This window comes from Scylla paramamosain, chromosome 22 (assembly GCF_035594125.1).
Source record: "Scylla paramamosain isolate STU-SP2022 chromosome 22, ASM3559412v1, whole genome shotgun sequence".
NCBI lineage: Eukaryota > Metazoa > Arthropoda > Malacostraca > Decapoda > Portunidae > Scylla > Scylla paramamosain.
Genome location: NC_087172.1, coordinates 4,975,857 through 4,995,895, shown reverse-complemented (window position 1 = coordinate 4,995,895; position 20,039 = coordinate 4,975,857). Strand labels below are relative to the sequence as shown.

Below are 20,039 nucleotides of genomic sequence, written 5' to 3'. Positions count from 1 at the left end.
CTTTTATCAGTGGTTGACTAAAAGAGCCATTGGGAGGGTAAGGGAGCCAAGAGGCCTGCACATTTTTATCACTCATGGTATGCTCTCACAGTGATAAGCTATCATGAGACCAGAACTCACATCCCGCATGGTAGATTCACTAAGGAGGTAAACGAAAGTGATGGACTGAAGAACCAAGGTGTGGGAGAAGAGAACTGAAAGTTGTGAACAAATAGCATAGGTATGTGATCTGAGGAAAAATTGTGATTGCAGAAAAAATTGAGGCACACATTATTAATCTTGGAGTCTTCAGCATTATTAAAAGGTAACCAAGGTAAAATTTCTCAAGGATATCCTCTCCGTATAACTCCTTAATTTCTCTCACATCATAACCCCGTCCCAATCTGCTCTCTGGCACACTGCTTTGCTCTCCTTCCAAACATTAAAAGAAGTTTCCTCCTCTCACTTATGCCCCTATATCTATACTGAACATCTTAGTAAAACAATGTCTTTGCCTGTCATCTGGCCATGTCCACATCATCTCAGAATACTCCACCTTGCTCTTTCTACTGTCCCTCACTTGAATCCTATAGCCAGTGTCATCATCTTCATGTCATATACTTCGGTACCATTAAGAATTTGCATTCTTCTCATACCTGCAGCCTTTCTCAAGGTCATTTCCAGCACAGATTTTTGACACACACCCTTCACTTAACATTCATGTTTCACAACAATGTATACCTAAGAACTAGTTGTCATATATTCCTTATATATAAAAGTATGGATACCTCCTAACACAGTCATAAATGGATATCGAATCTTAAACCTCACTAGTCACTTTATCTGATATCACTTTTGTCACTTTTGATACTACCACTTTTGTTTCTTTCCAAAAGTTTAGCCACCCATAATCACATAAGACACTAAGTGCAAACAGCACTGCTTTCTTTTAAGATAAAATATTATACAAACTGACTATGCCCATTTCTTTAAAAATGTAAACACTGTGCTGTCTTACTGAAGCTGTCTCCTTTGAGAAAATCAAAACCTTGCTCTACCAGGAGGTACCGACCTTCATTCATAGTCTCACGTCTGATAAGGAAGCATTTCATAACTCCCTTGTCAGATAATTCTCTCATGCAATTAAGTCATTCACAGCAGCACTGCTCTTTCATTACTTGACCTACCAGCTTTTCAGTACTTCTTATATAATTACTACATATTTTAGTAACAAAATTTTACAATTCTTTAGCTATCGTGAAAAGGCATTCAGATGCCATTTTCTTTTTCAGAGGAATTCTACAATTTTTAGGACAGACTTTTGGCATAAGTGAAATAAAATTTTAAATAAAAAGAAAGATATATATTTTTGTCCTCCAGCTTTAACTGAAAATAAACCAAAAGGAAGGTAGACATAGGTCTCACCATTCCTGTTAACCATCTTGGCTCCCTAATGTTGTTCAAGGCCACTAGGTCCCCACACACCTATGAATATATTGTGAGATAATGACACCCTCTCAAAACATCATGTTCCTTTTATGCTTAAAGCTTCCCCATGACTTAAGGGAAGACTTCCTCTTTGGGAGTCTGAGGGAACCACCAATGTCTGACAAACTCTCAAAAACTTCCTTTGTCACTTGGGGCTTTGGTAGTCTCAGGCTTCCCTCCCGGCTGAAAGAGGAGAGGAAGGGGAGGGACTCATAAGAGCTGTAGTAGTCTGAGGAAGACTCTACAGGTTGTGAGACAACTCTATGGGAATGATGAGTTTCCACACTATCACCTCCCTGACCCCTGTCCTCATCCTCAAAGAGAGGGTTAAGACTGAATTCCCTGGTAGTCTTTCGTGATCTGAATGACAGACGTGTCAAGTTGTGGTGGATGAAATTACCCTCCAACTCTCCAATGCCAGGTGACTCAGGGAGGAGAGGAGTCACCAGGCTGGAGAAAGGAGATGACATAGTGGAGGGAGAAGACATACTAACTGACTGTCTGGTTTTTTCACAAAGGGGATTATGTGAGTCAGGTTGAGTGACTGGAGTAGCAATGGATAACATGCTTTCTTGCCTAAGACTTCTATTTGATCCCCAAGTCACTGATGAGCTTGGCAGTGATGCTCTGCTTTTGTCAAATCTGTCTATGATGGAGCTATGCAGCTTACCTGGCTCAACTGATAAACTCTCCCTCCCCTTAGATCTGTTTACTGTGCTACCTACGTTATCAGAGACACTGCAATCTGAGGGAGCAGGAGATGAGGGGGATGGATGGTGGGAATTGGGAGGACAAACATCATGAGGTGAAATAGGCACCTTTGAAGCCTCAGTTCCCCCAATGGACATGCAAGGTGCTGCAACATGTATCTGGGGAACAGTGTGGCATACCTGGCCATTTCTTGTGACCTGCTGAGAGGTGTTGGGTGGTGTGTGGCATCCATTGGTCAGATGTTGTGGCTTGAAAGTCTGGGAGTGCTCCTGACCATGTTTTTGGTGGTTCACAAAGTTACTCCTGCTTCGTGCAGCAGCAGTGCCATTAGTGCCGCCTGCGACATAGTAGTCCCGGCTGTATCTGTTGAGGTCTGCCCTGCATGGTATGCCATCCTGCAGGCTCGGGTCCAGGTCAACCTCACTGCCCCCAGAAAAATCTCTGTGAAATTACAAGCAGCACATATGATGGAGAGACCTCATGTACACTCAAAACTTTTCTGATGCACTCATGTTATGCTAAACATGAAATTAATACAAATGTCTACCAATGTAAGACCAGCAATGTTTACCATTACATATGCATTTAATTGTTAGGAGTATAAACAACAATCAAAGCATGAAATCTAATCTCCAACAAGCCTCATTACTTACCAGCTGTATATCCAGGGGCAACACATACACTGAACAACTTAAATACAGTAAATAATACCAATATAAAGCAATCAAGATCAACAAAGAAAAGCAGAACATCCACTATCGGTTACTATGAAAATAAAGCATCATCCAAACATCAATCACAGTAATAAGTTGGGTGTGCACCACTCTCAACATTCCAGCACTGCAGCACACCCACAGCAGGACACTCACACAGAGGAAGATCGGGTGTAGATGGCGTGGTCAGGGGGGCGGGTGTGTGAGAGACGGTGTGCCAGGCGTTCTGGGGAGTAAGGGTTGTTGGGGAGTGGCACTGCAGCCTCCCACTTGCGGTGTTCACGCTCGGCTATGGTGCCTGGCAAGGGAGTGGCACTCATTATTGATCTGAGATGAGGAATGCTGATTAGTATACTATAATAATGACAATAATTGGAACATCCTGCAATGGAAGGTCAGATCAAAAACAGTCAATCATTCAAAATCCCCTTTTCTGTGATTTGTTTAAAGTGCATCTTCAAATGTGGGACACCTCCATTACAGTAACTGAGAAGCCAAAAGGTTTCATGATTCATACTCAGGAATAAGCACCAAACTATATACAGGCAGCACATCCAACACCACCCTCAGCTATATGGAGCAATGTCAACAGGGTCAAAGCAAGAAACCTAGCCATATTGCAGTACAGTATTTTCTTTCAGTACCCATTGAGTGTTGCAGGTTCACTGGTCAAATAATGCAGATAATGTATCAGTCTCTCATACCTGTTTTCTGTAAACAAACATGCATACCTGAGATTAAGTCAAGGTAATTATAGCATTCATTTGTAATAATCAATTTTTGTGCCTATATGAATAAATGATTAAATGATATGCATACATGATGGTCTAAATGTTGAGATATCATTTAATTCTTGACCTCGTAAGCACTGCTACAAAACTGGGGCCAGAACAACCAAGTCACTGTTCTGTTCTAAGAAAGGACCCAAATGCCTTAATTAAGTGACACTGACAATAATGTTACACTTGAGGCAGGGGTATTTCAAAGCACAATTTCATGAGATGAGGGATTGGTATTCACACTCCATCAGGTGAGAGTCTTTAATCAGTAAGCCCAGTCTATATGGGTCCAGATAGCACCTCAATCCATCATGTTACATAACTTCCCTGGCATCTCTCAGCTGTTCTTGCTACTTCCTCCTAGATATCTCAATCCATCATGTTACATAACTTCCCTGGCATCTCTCAGCTGTTCTTGCTACTTCCTCCTAGATATCAGGTGGATTTACAAAGCTTGAGGCACTACAAGAAAACAGCCTTATCAGTTAACCCTATCCAGTGAGTTTTATCAAAGAATTACTCCTTGCTAACCACACTTTCTCCACAAGTTATGGGAACATATGTAGTTTTACAGCAGATAAATACATTTCACTTAATATGATCATCACATATTAATTAACAACCCTCCATTTAATATCACCTTTGCATACATCAAAATGTCATTCTCCATGCATTATTGTCTCCCTACTTTTATACCATGGCACTGTATGACCCTGGTTTTCTGCTGCTTCTTCCACTCAATTAACTTATTTTCACAAACTGCAACTTTCTAGGGCTTGCCACATGCAGCCAAGTAACTAAAATTAGTGGCATACTTTGTTGGAAAGTCAGATTTTCTGCCATCTACAGAAACATGCATATAAAATTTCTAAAAATTCTTTATTTCTCACCATCTGTAATGATACCATACTCCCAAACTTTTCAAAACTGTCCCACATCTATTCTACAAGAATTCTTCACTTACCTGTCTCTTTACACTTATAAACATTAATATTTGCAATAGGTCTAGTCCAGTATACCCCACCAGCCTGATGTCTTGAGGGAATGGTCATGACAAAAATATCTCCAAAAGTACCTGTCTACATACTGACAAAAATCAGGTATCATGTGTCCTTGAAATAGGATAAATTTCTAATAACCTTAAAAGTATGAAGAGCGGGGCATGAAATCCCTCATTCAGCTCTGGGAACTGTGACCCAGCATTACCTGTGGCTGTCTGAGGCGCATCAGATGGGGAGCCAGAGGATGGAGAATCCCGAGGGCAGCTTTCATGCTTCTGGAGGCAGGGGTCCTCAAGGGAGCTAGAGGCATGCAGCTGGTTAGGAGGGAGGGTGGAAGGAAGGGCTGGGAGGTTAGTCTGGGGGATCTGATGTGCTGAGGATGTAGAGTTGAGGTAATCAGAGGGTCTTATCAAGGTTAGTTCCTTCCCATCCTCATTATTATCAGTATCAGAGGAGGAGGAGGAAGAGGTATTGTCATCATGGCTTGAGGGATAATAGTCCAGGTCCAGACTAGCACCATGTACAGGAGCAAAGGGGAAACTTTCACCACCACAAGCAGCAAGGTCACTGGCTTCCTCAGTAATATTGAATAAATGATGCTGATGCTTACTGGATCCCTGGCCTGACTGTCTGACTGAGACTGCTGCAGCTCCAACACCACTACCACCACCACCACCACCAACACCACTGTCTATTGCATCTAATTCCTCATGCACACTAGCCTCTGAAGCACTGGCAGTATTAGACAGCAGGAGCAGTGGGCTTCTCTGGGTCTCCTCAACAATAGTGTCATGCAACTCTTCCAAGGCCCCATCGAGGTCATCAGGCTTCCCTGGAGCAGTACCTGGCTTGGTGGGCACCTGCAGAATGTCTTCCTGCTCTCCACCACCACTTTTTGCACCTGAGGATGTGGTTAATGAGTCCTCAAGCTGGAGGTGAGATGGTGTGGTTAATGCAGCAGTGGAAGGTGTGCGGGCTGTGTTGTCAGAGAGGTGAGGCCCAGGGTGGGGTGTCCTCTGGGTGGGCTTGCTGCCTGACCTCCCCTTGAGCTGAGGGAAATACCACATCTAGTTAGTTGCCTCAGGTACCCACCATACACCTCATGACTCAGAAAATGTTATGTCAATGTTATGTAAATGGTTAATGTCCTGTTTTTCATTAACAATGAAGCTGTTCTGCATATATTTAGTGTTCTGTTACTCTACTGATAAATACACCACACACATTATGCATATGTTAAAGGCAAATTATGGCCAAAATTAGAAATCCCACAATTAATATAGCATTTCATAAAAGATAAACTTCTCACACATCAAGCAATTCATAAATATAGCTATTTCTAACAAACATTATATATGCATACACTAAAAACTTGCCATACACTCATGCAAATATATTTATAGTAAAACACATTAATCTCACATATCAGTGGAAAGTGGTCATGCCAAACAAAATTAAGTTCAGAACATAAATTCAACTCCAAAACTCTAATTATGAAGAAATTATATATGTATAAAAGCTGTCAAAGAAAAATATCAAAGATTAATGAAAGTGCATTGTGTTGACTCTCCTTTTTCTTTCCACCACACACTGCAAGTACACTCAATCACACTAATCAAAACAACTCATATTATATCACTGCAAATCAAATTGATACTTTGCACTTCTATCATAGTGTGCTGGTGGCAGCTTTCAGGTACTGTCCTTTCTGCTTCTTCCTATTGCTGAATGAAGCTACAATGCTACAAATTTATTCAAATAACTATTGCCTACATTCTATATAATGGAACGTCACCATCTTATTAATAACTGATATACTAGATCTTGAAGTAAAGGAGTGTCAACCAGTTCAGAGAAACTGAAAAAAAATATAATAATGTGCATGAGCATTCATAAATAAGCTGTGGGAGAATGGGGAAGCACAGTGAAGGGAGACTGAGAACTGGAAATGTTACTGGTGCTTCTCTCAGGGCTGGAGGAGAAGAGGAGTTGAGTCGTCCACACGCACTCGCCCCCAGCAGCAAAAGAGGTAACGCTGCAGGAGGTTTGTGCAAGAGCCAGGAGTCCCTTCACCCCTCTGGGACATGGGTGGGAGGGCTGTCAGTCACTAACCCTAATGTACTTTAATCCCACCTACAAATTGATTGCAATAGTTACAACTAAATGGTTTACCCTCCAGTACAACCCTTAAAATCTGGCTGTACTAAACTCAGTCTACTTTTTTTCAGCCTCTCCAGTTCTTATTACCTGATGAACTTACTCTTCATTCCTAATATACAAGTTGTCAGACAAATCTATCCACTAAATGCAGGGACTCAATCTTGAAATAAGTATTTTCACTCTTATCTGTATACTTTGTTTCCCACTTTATAAATGTAGGCAAGATCTACCCAGACTTCCTGCCATACCACAGCACCTTCATGCTACACCAACACAAACTAGTGGGAATGCAATACGGCTTACACACTTACTTCTGTGCTGAGTACAAGACCAACATCACTTCTCAATACTGGTTCACTCTGCTCCTCATATTACTGATTTGTCTACATTCACTCTTTAAATCAGTAAATGTAATACTCCCCTGTACCTTTTAAATGTTATTATTTTTTTTTTTTTAGTATAAGCAAAGGTAATTTTGTCATATTACTATGGCACTTTATAGTTTAACAAGCTGTAGCAAATCCTCTCTGCATCTGACAGGTTCAAACATGAGTTGAGAAGTATGGGCACAACAGGTTGGCAAGACTCTGTAGCCTATTTTTTATAATCTCCTTTTTTATAAAATAAAGATGGTTAGTGACATTACTGAGCCTCACAGGAACCTCAGCAGCTATTTTAAGTTATATCTGAAGACTATCAAAGCCAGACTGACCTGTTGGTTGCTCTGGGACTGGTGTTGTCTGGAGGAGCGGGAGGCATCTTGGCGAGGCAACGAGGTCCCCTCAGGGAACACCTTCACTTGGCACCTGCAGGTAGCTGAGGCGAGTGTGTTGCTGGCAGTGGCAGTGACCTGTCCTGCATCAGCCAGTGCACAGTCACTGAGACGCAAGGTCCATGTCCCATACTGGTCACTCTCTACAAAAAGACAAAGGTCACTACATGAGGAATTAGGAACTATTACTGTCCTTGCATAAATTAATTACACATTACATTTATTTTACAAGACACAATATGAATGCTGATTATTTTATCACAAAATGCTATGAGTTTGTGGCTGAGAGACAGAGAGTCAGCTACACACCTATGGCCAGGCGGGAGGAAGGCTGCAGCTGCTGTGTGCCTCGGGAAAAGGTGACCCTGGGCTCTGGGTGACCCTGGACCTGGCATTGGAGGGTCAGCTCCCCGCACTCCTCCACAGCAGCATCAGTGAGGCCCTTGGTGAAGGTTGGCTGCTTTGCTGGCCGGGCACTGGCTGTTGGGGGGAGAAGGGGATGTGGTGCAAGGGTTGAATACAACTTTATCATTATGGATTTAATGATGTACTGAAAGTTAGCAAGGCAAACTTTCCATCAACTGATCATCTCTACATGACGCTAGTTCCTCTAGTAAACAAGATGTAAAGGCACTCTGTCATAAACTAAAAACCACATTAACAACACAAAGCTTCAGAGCAGTGGATGATAACCTTTGTAATGCACCCTGCAGAAGGCCCACACACAATGTGAGGCAGTGTAAGCAGCAGCAGCATACACTCCTGCAGCAGCTGGAGTCATGTTGTACAGATGGAGGTGGTGGGTAGGCCCTCGTCTCCATGCCCACACTTCCTGCCCACCTGACTGCACTAGTGACCCGTTGTGATACCAGGTCAGTCCTGTGAGGCCAAGATATCTCACAACACAGCACCAACAAGGAGTTCATAGATCCGTAAGTCATAAAATAACACAAGAAACATTATCAGCTTCTTTAAGCAACTACCCTGAATATCAAAACTAAAGAGAGTAATCTATGGCATAACAACATACACAAACTGGTCAGTGCCAATAATGACCTGATAAGAACTTATGAGACTCTGGAAGGGTGCTTAGGAAAAAAAAAAAAAGTAATTCAAGAGTAGTAATTAAATTTCAGTGAAGTGAAGCAACACACTGTTTATCTTTACATCCGACTCATCAAGAAAGTACATTAACAGCAGAAAAATAAAGTGGATAATCAGTGACACATTTTGGTATGAAAAAAGACTTGGGAGTGAATGCATTAAGGGCCTCCAGATTGTGTACCTGTACACAGTGAACACAGGTGTGCATTATCACAATAAATTATTGTGATAACAACATCAGGTTATCGGTTATCTGATAATTATATTTCCCGTGTTACTGATTCATCAGTATCACTGATACTTTTGGTTTCAAACTAGCAATAATCAATAATTTTAGTTTATGGATCCAGTTTAGCTGAAATTTTGAAGGTATGGTGGCAGGCCATAGGGACACAGAGTCTGGCAGACCCAGCCTTCAGCAATGAGAAGATCCTCATTAACCTCTTCTTAAGGTACAATATGGTGATGGTGAGCAGCACTGTGGTGGAGCTCTTGTTCTCCCTAGGCAAGGACATCATCAGGATCAAGAGGAGCTCCCTGTCTGATGAAAACTTATTTCAACATGCTCATATTTGCAAAGAGTAACATGAGCATGTTAAAGTTTTAAACTTTCAAAATCAAATGTAGTTATTTTACTTGAAACAGTGAAGAGACTGGATAAACATTGAATTTGAATTTTTCTAAGATTTTCGAAGTTTTCTAAGATAAAGATAAAATAATGATTTTGATTTATCAATTTCTTTACTAAAAATATCAATATCATTATCGCTAGTATTGGAATTTTGGATTTATTGGTTATCACCTTATTGGGTGATAAATTTATCACCAGTTATCGATCAATGGTTATCACCAATAAGGTTGTTATCGATTTATCAGTTATCATGATAAATTTTTTCCATTATTGCACCCTTCAGTTTTAGAAAGCTGCTCCCTCAACACCCTGCCATCCCTCTCACCCATGGGCCTCTTGGTGTTGAGGACGCAGGACAGCCTGAGGGTGCGCCCCTGAAGCACAATACAGTCCTGGGGTGTCTCCACAAACCACACTGTTTCACTGCTGCTCTTTGCCTCACTAGGCAGAGGCACATCCAAAGGGGGGCTCAGAATGGTGAGGTCCTCCATTGGGGATGAGAGGGGCTTGCCTGGGGATTTGTCTGAGGCCTTGGAGGATGGTGTGGTGGCTAAGGACAGTTTCCTGGAAGATGGAATTTTATGAAATATTGTGATCAACTAAAGCTTCAATACACAACAGTTAAAAATGATCAAACAAAATAATGAAATAGGCTTTATTGCCACATAGGATTTTATAATCAGAACTACAGATAAGAGATCAGTAACCAAAGATGAAACTTTACTCCATAATCACAACAGTTTAAAATCATTATGTTGAAATGAAGGTTTCGTATGTAGCTATTACCATGTGGCTGTAAGATTAGTCATCCCAAGCCAGTATACATACTAGCAATATTGCAATGGCAGACAAAGGGGTAACTACATTTGTTGAACAATTGTACAATTCCACCTTGATAAAATTAGATCTTGGAGACTGAGTTGTAAATTAATGAAATAGTCTTAGTAATCAAATTCTTAGTCCCAAATCAAGAGGAAGCCTTCATAGATTATATATATCTATGGATAAGAATGAAAAATGAATACAGGGACTGCCATGTGTATGCCAACTTGCTTCTTGCAACTTATCTGATGTTCTCATGTTCTTAACACAGACTCCTGAAAAATGGACCACATGAGCTCACAAACACCTTAACACACCAACCAACAATCTCACCTTGGCTTGGGCACCGGCCGCTCAGTGTCTGACACCGATTCAGAGTCTCGGGATGTCCCTCTTACTGGCCTTCCATTGTGGTGCTCCCTGGATGCCTCCATGGGGTGTCGCGTGTGCTGTGGGAGGGAGTGGGGCCGGGAAGGCTTGCTGTAGGAGGGGGAGTGTGGTGGTGGGGTTCTCCTTGCAGCCATTCTGCTTGCTGCACTGTAGTCCACTGTGTATTCTTGGTCCTGCTGCCCAAACTCAGCTACAATTTCTCCTGAGGGTGATAAAGTAGCCACATTATGAGAAATTAAGAAATCTAATGAAGGTATATGAATACAAGAATCATTAATTTGTTTTCTGGTCAATAGCTGAGTAGTTACCACATGCATTCCCACTGTTACAGCAAGTGTTTTCCCTCAATCAGAAATCCTTTTACCTAAAAATCTATCAAATCTCAAGCTATGGTAAAGAGACTGTCACCAAATCAGGACTTTATGATTGAGAAAACACAAAGAAACTGAAAGCCACAGGTTTATTAATCTGATGAAGACTACATCTTGCACATAAACTCTTGGATCAGGTAGCTCTCAGTAAAATATCCTACAATGTGAATAAAACCTCCAGGTAAACATTCTCTGCTAAGCCTTAAGCATATCTCAGCTCACCTGCCAGCAAGGACAGCTCTCGTGAGGCAGCATTAGGGGAGCATGAGTACAACCCCTCCCCCTCCCCATCGCTGTCACTCCATGGCTCACTGCTGCACACTGACCTCTGTTCTGACAACTCTGACAGTTCATCCACATCTCTGCAACACCAGTGATGAAGGAGTGAAGACATTTGAATTAGAAAGCATATAATAAAGAATTGCTTAACCACATTACAATCTGGTTTGTAAGACTCCTTCATTATTCAAAAGCTGTGTATTTCATTATTCTGATTGCTTTCTATCTCTCAAGCCCTCTTTGATATTGCTTCACTGTCTTGGAAAAAATTCTATTGGATTTCAAAAATCTCTTAATCCAATGTTTCTTTCTGTCCACCATGGGAAAGAACACAGACAAATTCAACACATGTATTTCTCACATCACAAGTGGACATAACTGACCTGTTCCCCACTGTAGGGGTGATGTGAGCCTCAGGGTTAGGGATGAGCATCGTGATGGGGTCGGAGTTGTTGACTCCCGCCAGACGTTGCCGGCGGAAGAGCCAGTTCTCCTCCCACGAGTCCGCCTCGACCACCATGTCGCTGGGACTCACCGTGCAGCACTCAGTGTCGGAACAAGAGTCTGTGCACAGGAGGATAAGGAAATTAATGTGTGGCGAATAAAGTGAAGGAATGTAAGCATCAACAGTAGTAAAATGATGTGTTACAGTGGAGGAGTGAATGCATTAACCCTTTCACTGCTATTTGCCAGATCCTTCCCTAATCACTGACCACTCTGAAACATCTTTTCTTGTTCTACAGCCACCTCTAAATAATGTACTGGCTAAAATTTGCAAAATCTACTCCTTTTTATCCTTGTCTCTCTTGTAGATGCTTATAATTAAATTGTATTGTAGTAATAATTAAATTGTATTGTAGTAAAAGGGGTTAAAGGTAGATGGTGTGTTACAGTGAAGAAGTGTATGTATTTATTAAGAGTAGCAAAGTGATGGTGTGTTATAATGATGGAGTGTATGCATTAAGGATAGCAGTGATGGTGTGTTACAGTGAAGGAGTGTGTTCATCAACAGCAGCGAAGTGATGGTGTGTTAAGCAAAGGAGTGTATGCATTAAGGGTAGCAAAGTGATGGTGTGTTACAGTGAAAAGCACAACCATATGGCAAAAACATAAAGCAAAGAAAGACAAGGAAAAGGAGTGAAAATAGGAGGACCAAAAAAGTTATATATAACGATACAACTCACAAGATGGTGATGATGATTCATTAGGAATACGAATTTGAGGGAGAAAGAGTAATACATGATACTAATAATTATGACTACCAGAAGGGAAAAAGGGAACAACAACATGACGGTGAAGGAAAGGCACGGGCGGGACACAGGACTGAGGACACACCTTGTATAATATCCCGACCCAGCTCGGGGAAGGACACCCGCCTGGAGGTGACCTGGTTGGGATCCGGCAGGGCGACGGGCAGGCAGGAGACGAGGGGATCCTGCGTCACCGAGTGCTGCGTCACCTTCTTGTGGCGCCGCGTCCTCTTGCGATCCTCCAGGGACCCACGGGAGCCGCGCCACGACCCTGAGTCACTGGCATCACCGTCGTCGTCCTCGTCCTCGTCTGTCACGTGGTGAGTGGTGACTTCTTCCACGTGCTCCTCGATCTGCATGACAAACACACACACACATGATGAATGTCTAATAAGCCACATCCCATTGATTCTTGATGATAGGACGTTCAAGGCAGAGGGGTGATCTTGGCTTGATCGAGCCCATAGGTGTTCTGACAGATTCAATCACCAATGAAAGCCTCTCACGGCAGTCTATTCATCCTGTTTTCAGGCCGATGTCTCTGTACTTCCAGACAGGGCATCACAAACTTTTTTTTTTTATTCGATATCTAGGGTAAATCAGCACTGCATATCTTCCTTACCTACATATTTCCAAGGTTAGATCACATACTGATAATAGCTGTGAAACTCCAACCCTTTAGCCTTAAAATAGAATCCGGGTACCTTTTTGTCAACAACTACGTCTGTCTCACCAGTCGAAAATTCTCTTAATTTTGCTTCGTTATGACTCGGTGATGGCAATATATATATATATATATATATATATATATATATATATATATATATATATATATATATATATATATATATATATATATATATATATATATATATATATATATATATATATATATATATATATACACACACATACTTGTTCATGTTTCACTACACCGCATCTCATTGCTTCGAAACAGCAACCCAGCCCCGCCAAGGCTCACCTCATCATATAGGAAATAAAGGGTTCTGTTGCCCCACAATGCCTCCTGCTGGTGCTTCACATCACCCAGGAGTCACGGGGATTGCTACTGCAGCACTACGCCACTTAATATCAAGGACTACGAATAGTCCTGCTGTCACGGGCTCCCTGATCACCTGTCCCGTCCGCCGTGTTGGTCAGGCCTCGGTTGTAGTCAAATTTATAAACTTGTAGAGCACTTCTTGACTTTATATCTGATTTATCGTGGGGCTATTTCTTCATTTGGATATTAAATTTGCTGGACATCTGCATTTATTTTAGAGAATATATTATTATATGCACTTTCTAAACTCGAGAATATTAAAATTATAAACTCAATTTTTGCCTAATTCATGTTTAAGCGCCATGTATGAATGTATAAATGAAGGACTGTATTATTAAATGTTTCGTTGCCTCATCCCAGTTACTTTCACCAGGCTCTAGAGGAAGTTATTAGGACTCTTAAGGCTGCATCCATAACTTTTCGTAATAGTTTAACAGGTATTCTGTACCATTAAGAAGAAAACACAATTGAGAATCTGAGTAATCACCTTTGTGGCCGTAACATTGATCCTTATGAGAGCCCAAAGCCTTTCAAAATACGGAAAAAAAATATGAATATATAAATAAAAGAAAGAACCATATCAATAATAATAACAATAATAATAATAATGATAAATAATGAGTAAGATAAAACAACATAACATCAATTAGGCGACAGTTAAAAATTCCATCAGTCTCTTGTTTTCTTATCTGGTAATCCTTGCTACACAAATTCAAATGCACCATACAATCAAACCACAGCGTACATAGATGGGCAGCGTATGGCTCACCCCTCACGCCCCTTACAACCATCACCCCCGATCTCACCTTGAACTGCAGGGGGGCGTCGTGGGCGGCGTAGGCGGGGCCCCAACACTCGTCCGTCACCACGCCTTGGTCAGGGCTGGCGGTGGGCGGGCGGTGGGCGGGGGTGTGGCGGGCGGGGGGCGTTAGTGACCTCTCCTCACTGCCCTCTGACCCCGCCTCGCTCTTGTGACGTCCTCGCCGGCTCTCCTTCGCACCTCCTGAAGGTGGAAACACGGGGGAGATTATAATGTTATCCTATTCATAATGTCATTTACACGTACACGCATAGAAAGAAAGAAAAGTAAATAAATAATAAATAAAAGCCAGTATGGGGTATCGTAAGTGGTGATGAGGTGATGGTGACTCACGCCGCTCTCTCACCTGACATGCCGCTGTCCGTGTCCGTGCTGGCGACATCGTGGCTCACTTCTATGGTCACTTCGTCAGGCCGCTTTCCCTCACACGACTCCAGCACCTGCAACACCCACGCATGCAGTCAAACACACGCACACAATCAGGCAGACACACGCACTGCCAAGCACACACACACACACACACATGTATATGTGATATTAAAGGAAACCTGATGATTTGGTAACAAGAAACGGAACATTACAAGCCTAACACAAAAACAGATAAATGCTCTCTCTCTCTCTCTCTCTCTCTCTCTCTCTCTCTCTCTCTCTCTTTCTGGAAATAGTGAAGTCGCCGTTCTCTGCCCCGTCACGTGAGTCCCAGGCGGTGTGGGAGGCGGTGGCGGGGAGGCTGAGGTGACATAACTAATTGTTGGAAGAAGGAAAGCAGCTTGACAAACTTGGAGTGCTGAACGAAACAGTGGCTATCTCTCTCTCTCTCTCTCTCTCTCTCTCTCTCTCTCTCTCTCTCTCTCTCTCTCTCTCTCTCTCTCTCAAAGAAAATCACCATCTCCTTCCATTATTTTTTAACGTTTTTTTTTCCATAATGCATCACGCCTTCCTCCTCCCCCTCTTTCTTCTTCGGTGCTTAGTCATCTATCATTATTATTTTTTTATACCATTTTCCATTCTTTTGTGCTTCCTTTCATAATACATCTAGTCTCTCTCTCTCTCTCTCTCTCTCTCTCTCTCTCTCTCTCTCTCTCTCTCTCTCTCTCTCTCTCTCTCTCTCTCTCGTGTAACATCCTCACGGAATTAATGTCACGCGGTGGTTTACAAAATTGAGCCTCGTCAGAGTGTTCAGGGAAATTCACACACTTAATTTTTCTCACCGTCACGTCACATCACCTCTCTCTCTCTCTCTCTCTCTCTCTCTCTCTCTCTCTCTCTCTCTCTCTCTCTCTCTCTCTCTCTCTCTCTGGAAACACCTTTACGCAACATGGGATTTTCAGGTAAATGTTCTGATTTTATTAGCTTTTCCTATTGTTGATGAAATAAAAAAAAGTGTCTCAGTATTTACATTTCATTTCTCTCTAACTTTGTTAACTTTGGCGCGAAAACTTGTACGTGGAATTCATGTTTATTTATTTTCTATTTTTTTTATTTCAGACACAAGGAAAGTGGAGAAGAAAGAACAGAAAGATAAGGAGAGGACGGAAGAGAGAGAGAGAGAGAGAGAGAGAGAGAGAGAGAGAGAGAGAGAGAGAGAGAGAGAGAGAGAGAGAGAGAGAGAGAGAGGAAGGTCAAGAATAAAGAGGAAGAGAATAACAAGAAAAAAATAGAAAAGAGAAGAGAAAGAAGAGGAGAACAAGAATCAAGAGGAACAGAATGAGAAGAAATAGTAAGGAGAGGTTATTATTTTCAACCATAGGCAAGAGGAAAGAAAATAAAGAATAAAAAAAAAAAAAAAGGAGGGGAAAGAAGAAAAAGAGAAGGACAAGAATAGAAAACCAAAACGAGAAGGGGGGAAAAACAGATGGAAAAATAAGAGGTAGAGGAAGGTGCGAGTTTTGGATATTACAAGGGGCGCCAAGTATCATTATAACAACTGTCTTTTATCTTCATATTTTAACAGTTACGGACACGAGGCAAGGAAGCAATGTCATGGAGGTGGAGAGGGAGTTGTAATATAAAAAGATAAATGACTTTCAAATGACGTCTGGAGAATCACATTACAGGAAAGGATAAAAAAGAAAAAAAGGAGGAGGAGGAGGCGGCGGATGAAGAGCAGGAGGAGGAAGTCTTGAAGTCACACTACTGGAAAGAACAGAAAGGTAGGAGAAGAGGGAGGAATAGGATGAAGACGAGGAGAACGAGAAGGAGGATGAAATGATGATAACTATGGATTAAGTTAGTTAGTTATTATTATTATTATTATTATTATTATTATTATTATTATTATTATTATTATTATTATTATTATTATTAAGAAGTACTAACACAATCTACCAATGGACAGACACCAAATTGTTCTATCTTTCGCTACATGACTAACACTGTGACGTAAAGATGGTCTCGTAAATAATCCCACACAGGTAATACACAAAAGAGAGGTTATAAATTATGCTTCTCTCTCTCTCTCTCTCTCTCTCTCTCTCTCTCTCTCTCTCTCTCTCTCTCTCTCTCTCTCTCAAATTCCAGCCCGTTTATTTGTAACTTTCATTTTTTTTTTTTATTCTTTTACATTTGAACTATACCTTATTTTTGTTAATATTACCTTTAATTTCAACAGTGCTGGTATTTTTTTGTGCAGTTTTATAATCCGGCGCCGTATGACCTTAGTTGTGAGGCGCCAGGCATGAAAACATTTAATCACTTCTCTCTCTCACTCTCTCTCTCTCTCTCTCTCTCTCTCTCTCTCTCTCTCTCTCTCTCTGATGAACAGCTGGGAAGGCTTATAACAGCCCAGCCACGTAACAAATCCAGACTTTCACATTAGGAAACTGAGCTCATCTCTTCACAAAACATTAAATGCACAAAAATAAATAAGAAAGATAAGGATTGCGAGCTTAAACTTACCCTACCACTTTCCCTTTTCCTTTCCTATGCCAAGGCTACACTGGGCTACGTAAACAGAGCCACCATGACCACCACCACCACCGCCGCCACCACGACCACCACCACCACTGCCGCCTAACACACTGCACTAGCTAAAGTGTTCCCAGATGAGCTGCATATGTCGGGTTTCCTTCCTCTTCCTCCCCGCCGCCTCCTGACCCTTCCTGCGCTCTCCGGTAAGGGGCATTAAGGGGCGCTTCTCATTCGTCTCCCCATCCCCCTCCCCTCCCTCAAATGACACACATCCATACACCGTCAAGTACATGTCGCGCCACTCAGTCACTGGAATTGCTGATCTTTCCTGGAGAGGTGAGAGGTGAGTGGTGGTTCTCTCTCTCTCTCTCTCTCTCTCTCTCTCTCTCTCTCTCTCTCTCTCTCTCTCTCTCTCTCTCTCTCTCTCTCTCTCTCTCTCTCTCTCTACATACTCAGCCATATCTTCAGAATGTGTTACCAGTTTCAGAGAGAGAGAGAGAGAGAGAGAGAGAGAGAGAGAGAGAGAGAGAGAGAGAGAGAGAGAGAGAGAGTAGAGAGAGAGATTAACCGACCGAGTGACCTACCGACCAACCGACCTAAGCATTTATCGACACACACACACACACACACACACACACACACACACATAATATTGAGAAAGAAAATAAAAATAAAAAAATAAGATAGAAAAGAAAGAAAAGTGAAAATAAGGAAAATAAAAGAAAGACAGTACAAAGAAAAAAGAAAAGAAAAAAATGATAAAACGAAAATAAATAAACAAAAATGGAAATTAAGAAAGAACGAAATAAAGAAATAAATAAAAGTAAAAGAATATAAACAAAGGAGAAAAGAAAAACAAGAAAAAGAGAAAGATGGAACTAAATAAGAATACCGTCGAGGCAAAAGATGATAACAAGAGAAACACGAGAAGCGGATCCTACGTGACACACGAAGCGAAGAGAGAGAACCAAGATAAAGTGACAACGAGACTCCTTAGTTAGGTAAGACACCTCTCCCTTGACACCTACTGGCTTCTCTCTCTCTCTCTCTCTCTCTCTCTCTCTCTCTCTCTCTCTCTCTCTCTCTCTCTCATGACAACTCAACACAGAACGAAATTAAAAGAAAAGACGAAGCAATGTAATGAGAAAAGAAGGCAAACTCGAAGATAAATAAGGAAATGAAATAAATGAAAGTTGAGACCAGTGTGAATTAACAAATAATGATAATGAAAGAAGAATATGAAGAGGAATTACTAGTCTTTGGATAATGCAAGGTAGTTAAAGATAAAGGAGGAATATTTACGTCTCTCTCTCTCTCTCTCTCTCTCTCTCTCTCTCTCTCTCTCTCTCTCTCTCTCTCTCTCTCTCTCTCTCTCTCATGCTTAACGAAATGTATATTATAAATTTCAAATTTTACTATCATCCTTTAAAAGTCATTATTATTATTATTATTATTATTATTATTATTATTATTATTATTATTATTATTATTATTATTATTGCACAAAACTAAGTAACTGACAAAACGGCCTATTATAAATCAAGAAACACTACAACTCTCTCTCTCTCTCTCTCTCTCTCTCTCTCTCTCTCTCTCTCTCTCTCTCTCTCTCTCTCGCACGTATGACAAGTATGAGCATGACTCGGGAACAAACATAAGCCACCCGTAACTTCAAGATCAAGGTCAAGATCACTCCTATCACTCCTGGCTGAGGCAGTGAGGGAGTTCCTGGAGAGAATGTGGTGTGGTGGATTTAGACTATTGTTGTGCTGGATTCTTTTTCTGTTTGTTGTTTGTTTTTCCCTTCAGGAGTTGCCGTTGTAAAGACATGAACTTTGAGCGATCCTGAGTCATCTTCGGAAAATCACGCATATAAATTCCTTAGTTTTAACCAAAAAATGAGTAATCTACGAAATTATAAACCAAAAATCAAAGAAAGACTACAATTCTCTCTCTCTCTCTCTCTCTCTCTCTCTCTCTCTCTCTCTCTCTCTCTCTCTCTCTCTCTCTCTCTCTCTCTCTCTCTCTCTCTCTCTCTCTCTCTCTCTTACAAGTAGAAATATGAGTATAAAGTAAAGGCAAGACTCGGGGACAAACGTAAGCTATCTGTACCTTCAAGATCAAGACCAAGATTACTCCCTACCTTGTTGAGTATCGCCGTGGCCAGGATGTCCTCGTACGTGTGGGAGTTGAAGTCCTCCACGGGGGTTTCTGGGGACACCGCCGGGTCATAACTCTCCATCTGGGGCGTTAGACAAAGAGGGGAGAACAGGGAAAGGGGGAGAGGGGCAGGAGAAGGACGGGAAGATGGGAAGGGGAGAGGGGCAAGTGAGAGGGAAAGGGACAGAAAAGAGGAGGGTGGACGGAGGGAGAAAGAGGAGAGGGGAGAGGGAAAGGGGGAGGAAGGGGAGAGGGACAAAGGCAGGAATGGAGAGAGAGGACGGGGAGAGAGAATGGAAGAAAGGGAGGGGAGAGGGGAAGGGGGAGGAAATGAAGAGGGACAGGGAAAGGGGGAGACGGACAAGGGAGGGGAGATGGGAGGGGACAGGAAGGGGGAGGGGAAGGGGGAAAGGGGAAGGGGAAAAAGGAAACAAGGAACCGGTTTTAAAATATTGGTAGTGAGTGCAGCTAATTGTTATTATCATATTGGTAATTCCCCGGATCCTTACAGCCTCTCTCTCTCTCTCTCTCTCTCTCTCTCTCTCTCTCTCTCTCTCTCTCTCTCTCTCTCTCTCTCTCTCTCTCTCTCTCTCTCTCTCTCTCTCTCATGAAGGGAAAACCAGTCTTTGTTCTCTC

The 20,039-nt window shown here is 41.9% G+C and overlaps 1 protein-coding gene across 1 annotated transcript in view; it reads right to left on the bottom strand.

Moving 5' to 3' along the window:
* Window positions 1-20,039, bottom strand: part of LOC135111899 (uncharacterized) — a 108,866-nt gene that overhangs the window by 16,568 nt on the left and 72,259 nt on the right. Inside the window, exons 6-19 of the mRNA XM_064025595.1 lie at window positions 19,387-19,485; window positions 14,680-14,773; window positions 14,320-14,516; window positions 12,536-12,803; window positions 11,584-11,764; window positions 11,144-11,283; window positions 10,494-10,752; window positions 9,664-9,902; window positions 8,297-8,482; window positions 7,913-8,083; window positions 7,544-7,746; window positions 5,516-5,720; window positions 3,048-3,189; window positions 2,358-2,619 (exon numbers count right to left, since the gene is read on the bottom strand). Coding sequence (XP_063881665.1) covers window positions 2,358-2,619; window positions 3,048-3,189; window positions 5,516-5,720; window positions 7,544-7,746; window positions 7,913-8,083; window positions 8,297-8,482; window positions 9,664-9,902; window positions 10,494-10,752; window positions 11,144-11,283; window positions 11,584-11,764; window positions 12,536-12,803; window positions 14,320-14,516; window positions 14,680-14,773; window positions 19,387-19,485 — 2,646 coding nt within the window. The remainder of the gene's footprint in view (window positions 1-2,357; window positions 2,620-3,047; window positions 3,190-5,515; window positions 5,721-7,543; window positions 7,747-7,912; window positions 8,084-8,296; window positions 8,483-9,663; window positions 9,903-10,493; window positions 10,753-11,143; window positions 11,284-11,583; window positions 11,765-12,535; window positions 12,804-14,319; window positions 14,517-14,679; window positions 14,774-19,386; window positions 19,486-20,039) is intronic.